The sequence below is a fragment of the Mesoplodon bidens genome (genome assembly GCF_964165515.1).
Source record: "Mesoplodon bidens genome assembly, chromosome: X".
Taxonomy (NCBI): Eukaryota; Metazoa; Chordata; class Mammalia; order Artiodactyla; family Ziphiidae; genus Mesoplodon; species Mesoplodon bidens.
Window position 1 is genome coordinate 51,943,704 of NC_138163.1, and position 13,895 is coordinate 51,957,598.

General features: G+C 46.3%; 1 protein-coding gene across 1 annotated transcript; it reads left to right on the forward strand.

Moving 5' to 3' along the window:
• Positions 1-5,199: 5,199 nt before the first annotated feature.
• Positions 5,200-13,684, forward strand: LOC308608808 (nuclear RNA export factor 3-like; the record flags this gene model as incomplete). The annotated part of the gene is made up of 16 exons (XM_081222141.1): positions 5,200-5,203; positions 7,502-7,676; positions 7,895-8,048; positions 8,670-8,753; positions 8,861-8,965; positions 9,090-9,170; positions 9,712-9,819; positions 9,984-10,093; positions 10,971-11,007; positions 11,373-11,441; positions 11,527-11,582; positions 11,726-11,833; positions 11,940-11,998; positions 12,107-12,222; positions 12,318-12,360; positions 13,590-13,684. 16 exons carry the CDS (start codon positions 5,200-5,202, stop codon positions 13,682-13,684), a joined length of 1,404 nt encoding a protein of 467 aa, XP_081078267.1.
• Between the last annotated feature and the right edge of the window lie 211 nt (positions 13,685-13,895).

The window sequence follows — 13,895 nt, forward strand, 5'->3', positions numbered from 1 at the left end:
TACTTATGCCTAAGGTTATTCACTGCAGCATTGTTTGTCGTTGCAGAGTGTTGAAAACAAGTTAAATGCCCCTACATATGTCAGCGGAGTCCAATGCAGCTGTAAAAAACACAGACACAAAAACAAAAACAAAAAAGCAATGAAGCCCTCTATGGCATAAAGAGTTTTTTTTATGGAATGCTGCTAACTGAAAAAGGAAAAGTGCAAAGGAGCATTTTAAGGTGCCGTCCTTCATTTAACAAACAAGGGAATATAAGAAAACATATATGGATCAGTTCATTTGTGCAGAGTAAACACAGGAAAGATTAAACCAGAAACTAAAGAGATTGGTTATCTACAGGGGGAGTGTGGGAAATAAGTGGGGAACGGGAAGGGGTTAGAAGGCATGACGAAAGAGTGACACTTGTCTAATAGATGTTTCTGTGCAGCCCTGTCTCTTTGAATCACAGTAATATTTCACATACCCCAGAATTAATTAAAAAATCAAAATCAACTAAGATGTGGGGAGGAGGCAAGCTCAAATACAAACACCACAAAATTAACCTAACTATATGACAAGTGAATGTCTTAACCACAGCTGAAGAGGTGAGAAAGAAAATAGCTAAGCTAAGCAATGTGGGGAAATAGTACTTCTTTGATTGCATCCTCTGAGGCCTAAGGCATAAAGAACTGTACACAAACACAAGTTATCAAATCTGTTTCTAACAGGTGTATTGGGTAGCATTTCTGCAAGTACTTCATGTATATATCAGGAATGAACAAGTAAGTAAATATTGAAGATAAGGAGAGCCAGGTCACACAAAGAAGTTACAAACAAGGCTACAATGGATTAACATAAGAAGTATCAGTATGAGCTCCTGGCTTTCAATATCTATACATATAGGTAGAGAAACTGAGAAGTATCTGTAAACATGAGTATATACATACAGTATATTTCCTTCATTTGTGGATGGAGAGGGAGGACTTAGCAGCAATGAAACCGCAATAGCAATGAACACACACTGAGATATTGGTTTCTAAATGTCATTTTCCAAGGAAAGGAAGCTTGGCTCTTTGCAGAAGTGTTTTTTGTTTTTATTTCAGGGCCGTGGTGGGGACAAAAACACAAGATGAACAGGAATACCTTACAGTGTCAGCAAGGAAGTACACAAAAAAGGATCAGGTCTTGCTGAAAGAACACAGACCCCACCAAAAGATGCTTGCAGTCACCAAAGCTGGAACAATTCAAGAAACTAAATAATGATATAATTTGATTATAAGTCACAATGTAACATAGTTATTCATGATTCAATACTGACATAAATAATTTGATTAGTTATTTGATTCAATAATTTGAAATAAAACAATTTTTATAAACAACTTGAAAGTTTATAAATAAATAAATGGGGGAGAAAAGACAGCTCTTCAGAATGCCAAAGAACCAATGTAGTAGGAATAAGGAAATAGAAAGTCACCATTAAGTCATAATTGTTGTAGGCAAGATCAACAGATGGATTTTAAAAGTCGTGAATAACAGTCTGAGAAGAAATAGGATATTTTCATAGTCTGAAAGTATTTCCTACACGATATTTATTACTTACAAATAGGAAAACAGTACCATTACAATGGAGGCACACAGTTGTCCCCACCTTAATCAAGTGTTGCAAATGAATAGCATCATTAATACAACATATGGACATCATGTACCCCCACACATGATGCTTGGAGAAGGGAACAGAATCGCTTTTGCAGCGCCGTGGTATAAGACCTAAAATTAAGGCACAGTGACATGTATGCCTTGACATTTGGGGGAAAACCCAGAGGGTCTCAAATGGACTCACCACAAGTTCCCATTCCCCTTTTGTGCTCCCAGGAAGAAGGTCCCCTAGCCAAAGAACCAGCCTTATCAGGGGAACTAGCCACAGTGCCTGCTCGCCCCTGACTATCAGGTTTCAGTTCCCTACCAGCTCACAGAAGTATTCAAACAAGCCAATCACATCCTCCCATGTGAACCAAGGGTCACCTCGTCCTCTTGCTACTACAGACTGTCCCCCACAGCCCCTGCTTGTTCACTCTCTTCCAGAGAATGACTCCTGTGGGGCTCTACCTGGCCAGTAGTGTCCTCCTCCCCAGGCTGTGAGTAAATGTTACTAATAAGCTGCTGTGGGGAGTATCTGTCCAGTGTCAGGTGTCGTGTGTTCAGCCACCCCCATAACACTAGGGCGGAAATTCCTCCATCATCAATGGGATGAAGGGGAGGAGAATAAAACCGGTATTGTTGCCAAAAATTTGTAATTTCAATCAAATCACAAGAATACATCAGAGAAACCCAAGCTGACAGACATTCTATAAAATACCTGACCAGTATCTTCAAAAGCGTCAAGACTGGGAAACACCCAGAAAGCTTAAGGAACTGTCAGCCTGGAGGAGACTAAGAAGTGATGGCCAAATGCAATGTGGTATCCAGAATGGGATGCTGGAATAAAAAATGAGATTACTGGGACAAATGGTGAAATTCAAATAAAGTATGTAAATTAGTTAATCGCACTGCATCAATGTTAATTTCCTAATTTTGATAATTTTTCTATGGCTATATAAGATGTTAACATTAGGGAAAGCTGGGTGAAGGCTTTCTATACTGTTCGCAAAGTTTCTGTGAGCCTAAAATTATTTCAAAATAAAGAACTTTTTAAAAAGTTCAGTGGTTAAAGGAATGGTTATGGTATCAACGACACTGTTTAATAATAGTTTAACTTATTGAAATACGGTTGGGAGGATGGATAAATGCTCGTGCCACATCATCCAGCACAAAACTATTTCAAACTGCTTTAGAGAGCCCATTAAAATAAATGAAAGTGCAGTCATCTCCAAGATGTAGATGAGTATTTATCTGCTCTTCAGAAGATAACCATTTGAAGTATAAAAGCAATGAAATACCATATATATATAGATAAGGAGAGACCAGAGAGAGATAGAGGTGGGGGAGGGGGGAGAGAGAGACAAACATTTCAATACTTACAATTTAAAGTCTGAGGTATCAAAACAAACCGCAAACAAAACTGAGGTGCAAAGGAGAAACACAATTTTTTTTTCTTAACAAGCGGGAGGCTGATTGAGGGATTTCAAAGAGAGAGTGCGAAATGATTAGCCACACAACTGAAGCGAATCACAGCTGAGGAAAGAGGAACGCACGGCGCGTGGACAGGACAGTGGTCCCAGCAATCCGTTCGACTGCCTTTCTTATTAACCCCCAAACCTTGATCCTGGGTAATTTAATTTAGGTCAATAGAGGCGTAATTTATAGAAAGAATGCTGTTGTAATTTACCTGATTGGAACAAGAGTTGGAAAAAACTTGAGCTGTCCAAGACCCCAGCAGTAGGAGCAGTTTCCTCCCTCTCCGGAAATCACAGCGGACACGCCACAGTGTTGCCCTCCGCCTCAGTGTTGGCGGCACGTGGTGTCTTAATGGCTCCCTCTCAAAATTAAGCTCACCGGAAAAGGACTTGGATTGGTGCAGCTCAGGTCACGTGACCCCCTATAGCTCAATGTATAAGGTACTGGGAGGCGGGGCCAGATTCCCGACCCCACCCAGAGGGACCGAGGGGAGAGAACCTTATGGGTGAGAGGGTTCTTCTCAAGTGCCAGCCCCACCCTCCTGCATCTCCTTGGCCAAGTGTCTATCCTTGTGGCCTGGGCACCGCCTGGCCATGGTTTCTGCCAGGCGGCTCTCAGACCTAGAGAAACGACATCCAAATTCATAGGCTACACAACAGAGGGTGTGAACTTAAAAACGAGTGGCGGGCTTCCCTGGTGGCATTTTTAATGTTTTTTATTGATTTTAATGTTTAATATTTTGTGATTAGGCTAATTTATTGAGATGGAACACTTGAAAATATCTAGTAAGCAACTAACAAAAAAAGTTCACATATATTTACCATGTTATCAAAGAGTTCTCATGACACTGTTTCATAAAAAATAAAAAATTTCAATTTTAGACTTGACAGTTTATCTGTGTGGTGTGTGCATTTCTGTCTTACACTTCTTTTACCCCCAAATGTTCACACACTTATATGCAGATTTTTCTTCACCTCTCTCAGTGGCTGGACTTTTCTCAGGGCATTGAGATCCAGGAAGGGATTGTAGACATGGTGTGGAAAATTCCAGAAATGTCCAACTAATGCACTGGAGCCCAATCTCCTCTCTCCTTCCCTCTGCCTTGAAACCTCTCTGGTCTGGAACTTTCAGAGCTACAATTCCGGCTCTGACCATAGGGGCATCTATCTACATTGAGGACTTTTTTTTTTTAAAGGAAAATACATGATTTGTTTTCTTTTACTGTCATTACAGGGACCCACAAAACTCTGACTGCTATTTCGTTTATAGTTTTCAGGTCTGTTCTTTGTTGTTTGGTTTTTGGAAGTGTTTGTTTTTTGGTATTACCTCTCTGAGGTGGGCTGAGGTTAATTCCAGCCATTTGACTATTTTCAGAAAATTCTGTTACTTTGTACAAACTAACTTAAGACAATCTGCCACACTACAGCAATAACTTGGTAAATCTATGCTTGGAGGAGTCATCTTCCATTCCGTGGAGCTCAATTTCAGTCTCTGTTTCTCCAGGTAGCATCTGAATGACCCTAGACAAGCTCCAGCACCTCAGTAAGCCTCAGCAACCTTGGAAAGTTGGTGATTCTGATATCAGAGCCCCTTGTGAGGAATTCATGAAAGAATAGAGGCAATGTAGCAAGTACAGAGCCTGGCGTACAGCTAGCACACAGAGTTCTCTGGGTTTGCCGTACGAAGGAACACAATGTAGTGTAGCTGAACCAGAGTCTGGCATACAGAGCTCCCTGTGTTTGTAGCCAGAAGTACCAAGGTCCCCTAAGCCTCCTGATCCCAGATGCCCTCCTCTGCAAGGGTGGTACAGTTGGAAAGAGTTCCCTGGGTGTTAGGCTGGTAGCAAACTCAGGGGGCAGTAATTACAGGAAGTGAAGTCTCCTCTGGTCCCCAGGGCTGTCCTCCTCTATGCCCTTGGGGAAGGGACTTCCTGTTAGGACTCCATCTTGTTTGTGTGGCTCTGACAAAGTGGTTTGGGGCTTGCACTCTCCTTCTTCGGCAGCCCTTCCTGATATTCTCCAAACCTCCAGCTCCAGACCCACAGATTCTCTTCACGAGCAGCCTGTGAGGAGAGTGGTGACAGATCACTGCCTTCAGGCCACCCCATGGGTGAGTTGGTCAGCATGAGACCTTGTCCTCAGATCCCCACAGGGCAGGAGGGATTCCGGGTTCCCTCCCTAACCTCAACCCACAGGACCCCCAGCAAGCTGACCCCCCTTTAGAGAAGGCAGGCAGAGGGCTCAGGCTCACTATTTCCCACTCTCTTGAGGAAATGGGCCAAGTGGGCTCTGACACACCCATCCTGATTCCATGTGGAAAACCTCCCCTCTTATGGAAATGGCCATGGCTGAGGTGAATTATTTCCCCTGGCTAAGGAAAAGGCAAATGTCATGTGATCTTCTCAGGTCTAGGGTTTGGAGAGTAGGGAGGGTCATCTAGGTGGGGCGTGGGATTGTGTAAACTAATATTCCTTGGATTTATATGAGGTGGGGGAGGGACAGAAAACCCACCATTACCACTGAGTATTACATTAACTAGTCAGGGTAAATTGTATTCGTCCATAGAAGCTTACTGAGGCTTGCTTTGTTGCCCAGTATATGATCTATCCTGGAATGTTCGATGAGTAGTTCTTATGTGCATTGTTCTATGTCAATTAAATACATTTGTTAACTTAAGTAACATTTTGAAACCTTCTCCCTCTAGCTGAGTTTTTGCCTGCCATTTTGTGCATCACTCAGTGAGCTGTGTAAAAATTTCCCACTGTGACTGTGAATTTGTCCATGCTCTATTTCTGTTAGATTTTGCTTTGCATATTTTGGCTCTATTTTAGGACATGCATACAAATTTAGAATTTTATATTAATATCTCCTTATTGCATTGAACCTGTTATCAAAAAGAAATCTCCTTCTTTCTCTAGTGATTCTTTTTTCTTTAAACTGTACCTTTACTTTTACTAATAGGGTTATACCAGCTCTCTGTAGGTTACTGTGGAAAAGGTATACATTTTGCCATTATTTTTTTATTTTAAAATTTCCTAGATGATTAAAATTTGCATGTGTCTCTTTTCAGGAGCATTTGATGGAGGGTTTCTTGTCCAGTCTGATAATAGCTGTCTTTCTATTTGGAATAATAGTCTGAAATTTTTAATGTAAAAGTAGATGTAATTTGGTTTATACATACTATCTTACTGTATATTTATTTTTGTCTCTTCTAAGTTCTTTTTCCTTTCCTTTCCTTTGAAATGATTAACATTTTATAACTATTAAATTGTTACCTCATGTGGCTAGATAAACATTCTTTTGCCATTCTTGTAGTGTTTACCCTTCAGATTACAATGTACATTTTTGCCCTTTCAGTCTAGTGTTAGTTAATTAGTTCTTTAAAACTCCTCAGACAATTAGGGGACCTTGAGACACTTTGATTCCATATACCCTCCAAATTTATTGTCATGCATTTTCATTGTCTATATATTTAAATCCCCAGAAGAAATTACTATCATTGTGTTATATAATCAACACTCATTTAAATTTGCCTACATATTCACAAATGTCATTAGTCTTTCTTTCCTGTATCTATGTGCCTCCACCTGGGAAGATATTTCTTCTGCCCAAGAAAGAGTCTATAATATTTCTTTTAGTTTGAGTCTTCTGGTCACAAATTTTCCGAGTTTTTGTTACAGGATGAAGAAATGAATGCCTTTTTTTAAAGAATGTTTCTCTTTAAAGCTTACTTTTTCTCCTGTTACAATAATACTGTTACACTGAGTTGATATCTTGTTACTTTTGGAAACTTCTCGAGAAAGATCTCTTCAAATACCACTTCTCCACTGTTCCCTCCCCTTCTTTCTGGGACTCCCATTAACCATGTGTTAGCTATGTTCACTGCATCACCTTTAATTATCTCCCCCTCGCTTTTGGTATTCTCCATGCTATGTCTCTCCAGGCTGCATTCTGGATCTTTTCATCGGACTTATCTTTCATATCTCTAATTCTTTCGTCAGGCAGGGAGATCACCTTTGACCCTTGAACCACCACACCAGGCTAGATTTCAGGGTAGGTTTTATTGTGCCCCTAGAGCCGAGCAGAGAAGAGAGAGTTAGAGGTGAAAAGCCACTTGTCCCAGGTCACATAACCTGAACCAAGCAGAGCAGGGACTAACATCACAGACTAAACCCTGGGTCCAGACCCTTTCGTCTGTGCTTGCTTTCTTCTTGGCTGTGAACACTCCCCACCTATCATTTCCTGAGAATTGGAACCACAGTGAAGTCTCTCAGCCTTTTTTTTTCTTCCTAACTATGATAATTTCCTATTTAGATTATAAAGTTGGTGGTATTTCTTCATTAGCTGTGATATTTACCCAGGAATTTTTCTGGTACTGAGACCATTGATGTGATATTCTCAATTTCAGGGTACAATAAGCAAGTAAACTCCTTACAAAGAAGAGCAAGATGCTGTCGTATTTACAGAAGGAGGTATAACAGCTGGTCTGAACAAGTCAGGCCTGGTATTCATCCTTCAGCCCAGCAACAACAAGATGGAGATCAAGCAGAAAGTGATGTTCACAAGGACAATGGAGTAAGATAGTAAGTGACCAGTCAGAATAGCTGAAGTGCACCAGCTAGTGGAACAAAATCATGTAGCTAAATATGTCACTCTTCTCTCTAACCTGGAAGAGTGAGGAATGATGGGATCAGGTTAACGGTTGAGCAATCTTTATTGTAGCTCTGCTATCATTGGGGAAAATGTAGAGAGGACTTCCCAAGACTATACGGACCACTTTCTTCTCTCCACTTCCCCACAGTGCTCCCTATGCCCTTCCATCCTGTCATCGGAGAGGCAATTTTCAGGAACAAGACGAAACCCCTGTTAACAAGGAGACAGAGCAAAAGCCTCCAGAGAGAAGAATGGAGAGAAACAGGCAGGATGAGACCTTGGGGAGCTGGTTCAAGATCAGAGTGAGTGTGCTGGCTAAATGGACCTAACATGTAGAAGAAGATGACAGAGAGGGTCATGTTGGGCGCATGTAGAGATGCTGGGACTTTTCTCTCGTGGCAGTGGAGCTGGTAATCTGTCTTGTTATTACTAGGAGTTAACGTCCTAGATCATGTGAGGGCAGGTTCAGAGAAGCAATATAAAGGGAGCAGACTGACTGCAGGGAGCATGGGAGACGCTGTCTAAAACAAAGGAGGAAACTACTGCCAAGGAGATGGAGCAACTCCACACCAGAAGACGCAGTTTGGCTCAAGCTGAGTGTGGGAGGAGGTTGAGTCTCTGGGATCCTCGTCAGAGGGGCAGGCCAGGTCTGCCTTAGGTAGGATCTCTTAGAACTTTATAAAAGTAAGTACGTGTGAAAGATATGAAGTCGATTATTTCAGGAAAAGTATTTAAATGGAAAGAAAGGGTATATAGGAAGTCCGTGTCTGGTGTAAAAGTTAGCGATAACAGATATTGTCCTATCTTAAGAAATTACCTAAAGCCTGAAAAAAGGTCCTAAAGCAAGACACAGCTGGGTCTTATCTTAACCTTGGATTCCATTGTATCACTTTTCTTTCCCCAATTATTTCTTTGCCTCCTAGGTTCCCTTCGGTATTAAATATGATGAGAAGTGGCTGCTGAATTTGATTCACAAGCAATGCAGTGTCCCCTTCACCCCTGTCGAAGTAAGAGAGGACATTGAGGCCGATGAGAGGAAACGGGGTAGATGGCAGGCCCAGATGAGAAATGGCTCTGGTCTCATATTATGCTTCTCTTGTCACTCTCCCTACAGTTTCACTATGAGAAAATGGAGGCCCAGTTCTTCGTTCAGAATGCCAACATTGCCTCCGCACTGAAGAATGTCAATGGCAAGATTTACAATGAGGCTAATGAAAGGGTGTGTGTCAAGGGCATGAGCAGGGCTAGCTGGGAGCCAGAGGGCAGGGCAGGGGCATGGTCTTGCTTGATCCCAGGGCTCAGATTTCCTGGAGCTTACCCAGCCCCTCTCGTGTTCTCAACAGATATCTATCTTTGTTGATCCCTGTGATGCACCCCACTCTGTGCTGAAGGAGCTGAGGTCAGAAAAGGTGGAGCAGATAAAGGTAATGCAGACTCAACACAACCTGTGCACTCACAGCCAGACCCACCTATTGCCCCCGATCACCACCTCAGACTCAGAGCCCCTGAACCCCATCCCTAACTCAGCAGCTGCCCGTGAAGGAACGATATGATGCCTCCCAGCAATCTCGTGACATCCAGAGAGTCCGCTCCGACCCTGGTACGGCGACAGCAGCAATTGTAGAGCAGGTGAGAGCAGAGCGGTCTAGCTGGGAAGGATACTCAGGAATGGTAACTCGGGGAGGGGTTGGTGCTGGAGCTGTACCAGCCAGGAGCCTCTCAGCCCCCGATTCCCTCCTCCTGGCTTCCTGGAGACTTGATGACCCGTGATACTGGAATGGCGCAAAACCCTAGAAATGGCATGGCTGCCTCCCTGCAGATCCATCCAGGGAATATGCCCAAGATGAGGACCTTAGACCCAATGTTGGGGCTGGTGGTGATGGTGGGAGAGATTAGGTAGAAGAGGCAGATTGGTCTCAGGTATCCCCTGCTGGGGTCCTCACTCTAACTCTTTCCTCATCATAGATTTTGGCCTTGGACCTGAGCGATAAGAAACCCTACCAGCTGCACGGCCTGTCCAACACTATGCCGAATGCTTCCAACACCAAGAACTGGAACCTGTCCAACACTGAGGTGAGGTGTGGTACCCAGATCCGTCTTTGAAGGGAAGGTGGGAAGGCTCATGTGATGGTGACAGAGGAAGGGAAATGGATTTGTAGGAAAAGGAAGGGACTATGGGTGCACGGCCATCCTGGCTCAGTTTCTCTGGCCCATGTGGTTCCTCCTCATAATCACAGGTGAAGTCTGCAGGGGAGATGGACAAGGGTGAGCGGCTGGAGCCAGAAGGGATGTGTGCAGAGAGAAACCCCCTGTGCACCACCTTCCCTGATAAGTCAACCAACATAAGGTCAGATGTATCCTCTGTTACCCGCTGGCAGCCTGAGCTACTCCCGAAAGTGCCCGTTTGCAAGGGGCAGCTGATGTGGACCTCAGGGAGGACTATAGACCCTATGCTCTCCTCTCTGCATCACAAAGTGGACAGAGTTTCAACCACAATCCATATGGGCCCCCAGCCCAACGTGTGCATATTTTACATTCTTACCTGCTGTGTCTGAGCCATTCTGGGGCAGGTGAAGAGCTGCAAAAGGGGTGCCATTTCACATTTCCTCTCTCTTCTTCCCTGACCCCCACCACGGGAGAGCTTCTTTCCCTTGCCTTTGTTTTCTCTCTCTCCCTTGTCTCTAGGCCCGTATGTCTCTGTCATCTCACCCCTCGTACCTTCACTCCCTTTCTGTCTTCATCCCCCTCCATCTCCCTCCCTGAGCCCCACCTCACTCACCTCCCTGCCCCAGCATCCTGGGCCACCCATGGGGGGAGTCCAGGTCTTGGTCCAGGTCTTGGCAGAGTGCAGGACCCTAAGTGAGGTGGCAGAGCCTCGGGCACACACCCCAATCCCTCTTCTCCCCACAGCCTTCAGCCGGGCCCTGGAGGAAGGAAGGGAGGGGAAGGAAGCCCTGCAGCATGAGTTTGAAATGCTGGTCATGGTGACACTGGAGAAGGGAGTCCGTGCATTCTGCGGGGAGCTACCCAGGGGAAGGAGAGGAAGGGAGGGAGGGAGGCGGGGAGGGAGGCAGGGCATGCTCTCCCTCTGTGTCAGTCGATGGGGGACGTGTTCAGGGCCCTGGAAGGCTGGGACACTGGGGTGTGGGTGTACTTGCTCCCATGAGGAAGAGGGTCACCTCCACAGTTTCGCTGACTTTTCTGTTTTGTCTTGATTTTGGCAGCTCCATCCTGGAATTGTTCCCCAAGTTACTAACCTTGGTAAGTGTATTCCTTGTTCACAGACTCCTCTAACTGGCACTGACAGCACCCACAAACTACTCTGAACCCCATTAGGTCTTGCCACAGTTACAGTTTTGAAACTGACCCTTAAACGTCCTGGGCGGAGGGGGATGGTACAGCCCCTGTGGGAACCTGACAGAGGCTCTGGATCTTCTTCAGCCATGTTCTTCACAGGCTTTGGGGAACCCACGGTGATGATCCAAACTGTAGTCCTGCCCATGGAATTTCCAGGGCCCTTTCACCCCTGACCTCTGACCCTCACCGTCTCTTGGGCCCATCCTTTTCCCTGATCATCCAACACCACCTCCTGGTCTGCACTGCTGACATCCTCTTCTCTTCCCCAGGATGGCCAGGAGACATCCCCACTGGCTAAGTGTGGTATTGAAGCCTGCAAGCGCTTACCAACCTGCAAGGTGAGGCTGGAGGATCAAGCCGGGTTTTAAGTGGAGCATGAGAAGGGTGTGTCAGCCCTGGTCCTGAGGACTGTTTTGATTCCAGGGAAGCTACTTTGGATCTGATGAGCTGAAGAGCCTAGTCCTGCAATTCCTGAAGCAGTAAGTACCTCTTGGAAGCTGAGCAAGGGGAGGAGGGCTATGAGAGGTGAGGCCACCTAAGCACAGGTCTGCTCAGGGGAGTTTTCAAGTCTCATTTGAGGTCCAGACCACAGAGATAGACTGTCTTCACTGCCCTCCCTTAGGTACTACTTGATCCATGACTACGGAGACCGACAGGTTCTCGCAGGGGCTTATCACGAGGAGGCCTGCTTCTCCCTGACCATTCCCTTCCACCCCGAGGACCCAGCCCCGTGAGTATCACAGCACAGGCTCTGCTCCTAGGCCGTGTGGCTCCCCAGCAGATACAGGCCAGCTCCTGCAAATACGCACCACCCACTGTTGCTCTTTGTCTCCTAGAAGCAGCTTGTGCGAGTACTTCAAGGACAGCAGGAATATGAAGAAGCTCAAGGACCCCCGTGAGTGTGCGATGGGAAGACTGGGTGGGAAAGGGCGGTGAAGGGGTCAATCATAGGGCCCAGGGCGTGGCAGCCCCTGACCTTCGCTCGCTTGCCCTCCCCTCACAGACCTGCGGGTTCAGCTGCTGAAGCACACAAAACGTGTCATTGTGCACACCCTCTGTGGGTTGCCCAAGACTCAGCATGACTTCAGCTCCTTCGTGGTGGACATTTGGTTCCAGATGGTGAGCGCCTGCTTCCTCCCTCGGGCGGTCCCAGGAAGCCATGGGTGGGTAGGAGGTGGAGGTGGTGACTGGGCGCCTGGGCTCTTCCCTTTCAGGAAACGATGCTCTGCTTCTCCGTCAGCGGGTTGTTCGAGGAAGGTAAGTGTGTGTAGACCCCCACCACTGATGTCTCATTGCTGCCTCCCCCTGGCCAGGCTCACTCCCAGAACCACCTAGCTTCCCTGACCCCCTCCCCTCCCCTCCCCCACTATGTTCTCCAGCCCTCAGGCTTCCCACAGACAACCCAGGTCTGAGCTGTGTCCGTGTTTGTCTGCCCTGCACACCCTGGGCGTTGGGGACATAGGCTGTGGAGTTTGGTGCCTCTCATCCCAGATCCTTACTGTGAGAACTTGGGCCGCTATTGAACCTCTCAGTTTCCTCATTTGCACAATGGGGTAGAAGTATCCACCTCTTGGGCGGCTGTGAAGAATGCATCCCGTGAACTTGTGTAGTGGTTGTCAGCGGCCATGTCACTGGGCGCAGACTGCTCCTATAGCTGCCCTCCCCATTCGCGACACCCTGGCCCCCGTTAACAACTGCCCTCTTAGCATGAGTGTCCAGTCACTCCCTGACTGGGGACCGCCGTGTGAGCATGTACAGCACGTGCGGCTCTCAGGGGTACTGTTGTTTGTTTGCTGTTGAAGTGGAAGGAAGTTCTCAGGGCTGTGTGCGTGCCTTCACGCGGACCTTCATCGCTACCCCTGCCAGCTACTGCAGGTGAGAGCCCTGTCGTGGGTGGGAATACCCATCCTCGCCTGGGCTCAGGGGCGTGGGAATGTGGTGGCACAGACCTTAGGTTTACTCGGTATTGTGGAAAGCCAGCAGTGAGATCCCAGGAGCAGTCTAGCCTAGTGGTTAAGAAGAGTATGGGCTCTGGAATCGGCCTATGCATTCACTCCTTCCCCAACACTCACTCGCTGTGTCCTTGGTCAAGTCATATGACCTCTGTGTGGCTCAGTGTCTTCTTCTGAGAATGGGGATCAGAGTGTCCAGCCCTTGGGCTGTGGTAAAGGGTAAATGCGAAATTGCCCGTGGGTTGGGGATAAACCTATAAATCGAGTGAAGGTGGTAGACAGCCTCTCCAAAGGTGGGCTCTGTGGGGAGGGGCAGAGGTACCAGTCAAGGAACCTGGGAGACAGACACAGGAGGGACGTGGAAGGAATCTGGTTGCTGAGTGCCACTGGGAGCAGAGTCAGTATTGGGGGTGAGGGTGTCCATCCATCAGTTGTCTGGGGGTCCATTTTTCCTTCAGTCTGTGCATCCTGAATGACGAGCTGTTTGTGAGGGATGCCAACCCCAGTGAGACCCAGCGGTGTTCTGCCTCCCAGTGCCTACACCCACCTCCAGCTCCATGTATACCATCTCCCAGCTGCAGCAGGACATCATGCAGGCATCCTCCACCCCATCTGAGATGAACCTCTAGTGGTCTCAGAAGTGAGTGCTGAGTTTGCATGGGGATAGGAGGGAGCTGGGAGGAGTAGAGGAGGGATTAATGGGAATTTTCAGGTCATTATTTTAAATCTATTTTTTCTTACAAATGTTTACTTGTGAAAAAGTCCCTAATTTCACACTAATACATTTCCATGTACTATAAAATATAGGTTTCCTATCTTATATACTGTTTTGAAACTTCT